The 7,045-nt window shown below is 33.7% G+C and overlaps 1 protein-coding gene across 1 annotated transcript in view; it reads left to right on the top strand.

Annotated features, from left to right (window-relative positions):
- LOC138319557 (platelet binding protein GspB-like) overlaps positions 1-3,259 on the top strand; it is a 42,617-nt gene extending 39,358 nt beyond the window's left edge. Inside the window, exons 32-33 of the mRNA XM_069262709.1 lie at positions 1,121-1,165; positions 2,207-3,259. Of these exons, the coding sequence (XP_069118810.1) occupies positions 1,121-1,165; positions 2,207-2,223 (62 nt within the window). The 3' untranslated portion in view covers positions 2,224-3,259. The remainder of the gene's footprint in view (positions 1-1,120; positions 1,166-2,206) is intronic.
- The last annotated feature ends 3,786 nt before the right edge of the window (positions 3,260-7,045 follow it).

A 7,045-nucleotide genomic window follows, 5' to 3' on the forward strand; every position in this document is an offset into this window, starting at 1 on the left:
CGTGGTTATATAACAGAATTAGCCTCACTGACCTTTAATCGTAATTCTCTTGGTATAATAGTACACACAAACATATAAAACAAATAAGACAGGATTGTTGATTATGGTGTATTTGCATATTACAGAGTTATCTACCCTTGTGAATAGATATTGATTGTGACGTCATTATTTCAGAGGATAGCTTCATACTTTTCAAAGAAAACGACGTGATTTGTGCTCACAAAATAATGACGTCACAATGGATACCTACCCGAAAGGGAGGTAATTCTGCAAAATATGCAAAGACTGAATAGGCACCGGGACAATAGGGTTTTAGCGGCAGTGAAAACTGTAATAGTGATTATTATTTACAGATTATCGGATAAACGTTTATCATATACCAATGTGTGTTCTACATATCATTCTCATGTTTAGCATATCATCATTATATGTCATAAGTAACCCTTCCAGAAAATTTCATTTGCTACACATACGGTAGATGGTATATGATAAATTGCAACACGATAATATCTCAATATAAAACAATAAAAGTACTCTCGCCAGATTATTTCTTATTATATTGTTTTGATCCTAATTACAGTATAAAATTATCAACTGCCAATTTAGAAAACGAGTCTGAGTTAATTAAATAGTAATTTTATCATTTGCTTACACAAAGTAGACAAATTGTGCTATTAAAATAGCGCGAATGATTTAACTTTCCAAATGTTCGTATTAACCATGTTAATTACATTTCTTGTACATGTATACATAGTTGTTCATATTAATTCGAATTTGGCAAAGACATCCGTATAACCTTCGCCACACTCAAATATAGTCAGCTAACCCAATCAATATGTTGCAAATACCTTTGACACTTTCAGTTACCCTAGTAATACGCTATTTTACATGCTCGATTTCAACGTCTGTGGATTTTGTATATATTACTTTCGATTTAAATTTTGCTAATATTGTTACAAGAAATCGTTATCGTCTATTCTATAACTAGTGAGTACGATTTACTTTTGTCTATATATCATCACCATCATGGATTAGAGTTGTTCCCACCAATATAAATACATATGTTTGTACCTGAAATAAGCACAAACATATTAGATATTTGTATCGACTTATTTTCCAGCCAAGACGACCACAGCATCTAATACAGCAACTCAGCCAGTAACACGTAAGTAGCCTCATACATCAATTATCAAATATTCGATTGTATTAATGATAAAAAGATCATCCTCAAACATCAGGTGAATTTCAATAATATGTTTCTTATTGCCAATTTACTGAAAGTGGTGTCCAATACTAATCCTTCTTGACGCTTACAGTATCTGTGAGTCTGAATTGTTTTCATAATGCTAAGTACATGTTAAATTGTCAATGCATTTCATCTAAATACAATCGTATGAGTAATCAAGACTTTACTTCTCCGGTCACATCACCTATTTCCCAATAGCTTAATGACATAACTATTATATAATATGTAGATATATAACGGTTGATGTCATCATTTCATTTAACCACTCAAGTCTCTCTGACGGTGTTATAATTATATATAAGTAAAATATACATCGGTTTGTCGCAGTATAGCCTGGATGTATTGATTGCATTATGTTACAAAACACAAAGAGACCATACAGTATATTTAATATGTTTAAGATTTAAAAATGAATGTGTCATAACAGTCCCTCATATGTTTAATTCAAACATGGGTTCCTGCGTATTTGCACGTAATTTTCGTTTTACGCAATTATTTTTTGTTTTGTGTTTTATCTGAATTATGCAATCTAGATCTGTGACCTTTGTGTTACAGCTATGTTCTATATAAAGCAACAGTATATGATAATACCTAATAATATTATTAGATTATTGTGTTACTTTCTCTAGGGATTTGAACTATTTCTGAGAAACCGTTGTATCTTACAATTAAACACGCTATGCTTAAAGTTATTTCATAATTGTGCATTTACAAAAATGAAATGTGTTAGTATCGAACAAAAAACGAAAATTGGCAGAAACCTATCTTTAATGCGTTTTATCTCAATCTGATGATACTTGTAACCATCAAAATGCTATTGGCTATAATACAGAAAAAATAACTTCAAGTTAATTAAAACATGGATCTCAAACATTAAAGGTCAAATAATGTAATAAGAAATGTTTCCGGACTCTCTTCCCGTAATTTTTGATTCTGATGTTGCTTTTCATTGTATTTCAGATGTACCTGTGGGGTGAAGACCAGGTTTCTACTCTGTTTATATTTATCGAAAGCTGCATAATTATACACTCTTTTGTAAATACCTTATATCCATGAATTCTAATCGAGATAATAAGCTTTGTTGTTATTTATTTCATATCACTGACTGTCTGACGTTTTAAGTCGCTTGGTAACATAATTTAATTAACGCATAAAACATGGAATTTAAACATAAAGACCCAATAAAGAGTTCAAGAATCTAACTATGAATAGGAAACGTTAAATATGTTAATGCCTCTCAATGATTAAGATAAAATACAAACAACGCACTGTTTAGGAACTTTTGGAAAACTACAAGGATGATCGAAAAATATATGACCAAGGAAAACCTCTGCCATACATAGCATGGGCAAATCAGACGCAGTAATAGTGAAAAACAAACTTAGGGTAGGTTGCACAAAATCTGTTCTGAATAAGTCATCGCAATGATGGATTCGCACAGTTACCATAGATATAGAATATACAGTCAGTATAATAGCCTGATAGCCATGGGCCAAAAGGAACAAAAGTTACAGCGATAATAAAACCATGATACATAGAAAGAGTTATAACATTGTCTATGGAATTTGAGGAAGAAAATTCGGTCGAGTCTGAAAAATAAATTTTAGTATAATTAGTGAAGGTTTGACATAAACTTATATCACAGGAGTGAGCTGTTTTTACATAGCGGCGTGTGGACCATATGTTTTAAAGCTGGTTTGCCAGGCCAAAATCGGTCTTTATGAACAAAATAAAGAAAAAAAGAAAAAATTGAATCAAATTATCACAATAATGTCCATTCAAACGACTATTCAGCCAATCAAAACGCTTTTAGAGTTAAATTGCTTAAACTAAATACCTATAATATTATGTAAGTTATTCAACATTCGCTATGCTTACTTGATACCCTAAGACTTCTGTCCTGCATGTATGACGTTAGAATTGTACCTGCTGTCATCATGCATGATCATAAAAGACAACACAACAGTGGACTATGTATGATATGGGCCCCAAATTAATGGATTTTTAAAAGTAAACAAAATAAATAAGTAATAAGTTATTGTGTTTGAAATACTTATTACAACTCTCATTGTATTAAATTGGAAGTTTTCTGATTTTACGGCTTTTGTTGCTATGCTATGGCGATCATCCGAAATATGCATAAATCAAGCGAATTAAAACATATCTTATCTTTGCCTAAATAGACTACACAGCACAACCCTGAACAAACTTATTTTCTGAGAATGAATAGGCAATTCATGTACTGTTTCAGTAGAAATATAAAGTTCGTTGAAGGATGCGCTCTGCAGTTTTTAGATGAAAAACGCCAAATTGACCAAAATATCCACATTTCCAAAATTTTCGCTTGTTTAGAATGGTTATAGCAACGCCAGCTGCAATGATACAGAACCCTTATACTTAATGTACTCAGTATTTGAAATTCAATACTTTAACCACTAAATAACAGGCTTGAACATTTGACGGATTTTGGGGTCAAAAGGGGCACAAACCATTTTAGAATATTAAATTTTATAAAGTTTAAAAACTATATATTTTATTAGGAATTTAATTACTACAGGTTAAATTAATTAACAAAAGGTAATGCTCCGTGCTTATTCGTCATTGCTTTTGGACCCTAAAAGCGTTAGAATTGTACCTGCTGACCCTATCGTAAAAAATGTATAAAATTATATTATCTTTCTTCTTTCTCTAATTGAGTTTCTTCTTCCTAACGTCTATCTTCACATCGCCTCATTTTTTGTCTCTTGATCGAGGAGTTTTGTCTCTTGCCTGAAGTCCAGAATTAAGAGAAACAGATGACTGGCTTACCATTTATCAGTATGATATACCGGATCTTTAACGGCAAGCTTCAGTAGAACAACAACCAAGCCCGAAGGTATACGTAGTCCGTATAGATAAGGTAAATTCTGTGAAGGTTACATATCAGTAAAATGGATCCTCATAGAATTGAATATGTATGTTTGAAAGTATGTTTACAACAGTTATGTACACGTATGGACCTTGTGGACGTAGGAGAAGCAGTGGTAGCATTTAAAATTATAAATTATTGCCCGATTATATGATGCGGCCTTTGTTATCTCACTTCGACCTTTTGTTAATTTTGATTTTTCATCAGAAGGCGTTATCCATCTTGATCTCGATCTAGTCTCATTTCTGCATGATTAACAACAAGATTCTTTTCTCTGAAATCTTCTCGGTGAAAATCAAATGTGCTTATACGTGAAGTTCTTTGTGTTTCCAAGCAGTTCGTTGCTGTTTGTATAGGTTGTACACAAAGTTGTCATTCTGTCTGTCGTTGAAAGGAAACAAACAAACTCATTTAGATTTTAGTTATTTATTTGCGCAATGTCATACATAACATACAATATTAGTCATTATGGAAACTTGAGAAATAACCCATATACAATTTTATAAATAGAACATAGCTAGCTTTAAAAGCAGTTGATTAACATCAGAAAATTAAACGAGCCTAGTTATATATCGAAAAATGGTGGATATAATACTACAATAAGGACAACAGAAAGGATTTCATTTTCGCTGGGAATCTTTTTAAAAACACGTAGATAGTCTTTCGCGAAACTGTTTTACAAAAATACAACAGATGATGAGACAAACCGGATAGAGAGCGAAGGATATCATGTTTTGAATTCCAACGATATTAGCAAAGTTGTTGTCCATGTTAAGAAAATTACGAAACATTATCACATTTACCGGCACTTCGGATAAAAAGACTACCAGCCCGAAGATAATTGTAATCAAATTGGTGGAGTTCATTTTGTCCGTGTGAGAAACCTCACCTGTACTGTCGTTGTGATTCCGTTGATACTGGTGTTGAAGTAAGCAAAGTCGGACGATAAACACAAACATCACTAGGTTAGGAAGGATGTGATTGAAAATGCCACGGACCAGGTATAATGTATCTTTTATATATCCTGATAGCATTGATGGTTCAACCACAGCTGTGATTATATCAGTTGACATATCAAGCTTAGATTTAACTAAATGCTGATTAGTTCCCATTATAAATATCAACTCCGGGATAAGGGAAAAGAATGTAAATAGGATGGCTGCTGCTATGAATACGAGGACGAAGTTAGTGAGTTTTTTGGCTTTATAAGTGTCTGAGTCCATCGTGTGATACTTCATTATCATACACCTCTGTAGCGTCAGGCCGAGAACGAGCCAGAGGGACGCAGCGTGCAAAAATGGCGTCCAAATATCACAGACTAGCATGACGATGATACACCAGATATATGGTATATAGTCTTGGGAGATGTTTGTAGCCAAGAATCCAAGAGACAGGGGGCAGATTAGCAGTGCAGTCAACATTTCAGATGTACATACGGCTACCATCAGCACTTTCGACGAAAAGTCGGGTATAACCTGAAGAATGAGCACCATTAAGACTGTGTTAGAGAGGATAACTAGTGTACTCATTACTGGGACCGCATACCCGTATGTGTCGCTCAACATGTCATTGGCAGTGTATGATGGCACGTTGAATATGAAGGCCACGAAGTCACCACAGACACTTAAGTTTTTAGTTTCTTCCATAGCACACATGACATCTTTGATATGGTAGGTCCACTCACGTTCACTTCTGTTCCGTCTATTCCCAATTTGTCCAGCAACCGTGACCACGCAATTGTAGAATGAATGGCTAGAAACATCCGGAAACAAATCATAGCAAAATGATGCTACATTCCCATAATTTCTAAGGCAAACGCCAAATTTGAAATCCCAGTTCCAGATTTCGCTACAGTAGTCGAACAAGAAAATTGTAATTTGGACCATGTAGCATATAAAGCTCGGTTTATCGTATCTGTCCCGAGCTTTCCGTTCCATTAACGCACATGCGTTATACTGTCGTACTGTGAAATTTAGCTGCCTACTGCAGAAATCCGTATCGTTTTCCAAGCAGCTTTTGTACAACTCCATTGCGATTGATAATATACATATATCGGCTAAGCATCAGTATTTATACTATAATACAACATGACTCTGCAATCCGTCTAGGACGTGGATACAACCATGGCAACTCGTATTTTGTGTAAAGACCACACCCTGAGCACTGCATCACCAATCAAAATGTTACAACTACGACGAGGCTCATACACTGACACGGAATCAGATTACGGATGTAATAACTTCATTCTAAAATCAATCAATCAATCGAATATATGGCAGAACAAATCTGACTTTTTATTATTTATACTTTCATTGTGGGTATTTGGAATTATGTGATTTTTTTTTATTCATTTTTAAATAGGCTTTTCTGAATATATGTTATTAAATTTTCCTCGAAAAAAACAAACTTCGCCCGCTAAATTTTACATAATTAATAATTTTATGATTTTTTATCATTAGCTGCATGTAAGATAGAGTTGTCCCATGAAAGACAGCTATGTAAGATAAATCTATCTTACATAGCTGTGACGTCACAATTGCCGAACAATCAAATGACGTCATATCAGCCAAAGTTGACGTCATTTTTCTTCTATTTCGATTGATTTGCCGGATTTATTTACCATTTCATTTCTTTAATTTGCATTTTAAACCGTTTTACCTAAGATTTCTTGTTTATATTTAAATATAAACCAAACTTTGATGAGCTCTTTCGAATGGCGTTCTTATTTTTAAAATCGATCAATTATTTAAGAAGTTAAGATTTTGTAACAAAATGGCTGCCTCACCTTTCGTGCAAGTAACTCGACAAGCAATGTGAGAAAATAACTCTTTCATATGTAAATTATGTAGGATAGAACTATTCTACCCTCGGGTACAGAATTTTGGGTCAGA

Source organism: Argopecten irradians, chromosome 3 (assembly GCF_041381155.1).
Source record: "Argopecten irradians isolate NY chromosome 3, Ai_NY, whole genome shotgun sequence".
Classification (NCBI taxonomy): Eukaryota; Metazoa; Mollusca; class Bivalvia; order Pectinida; family Pectinidae; genus Argopecten; species Argopecten irradians.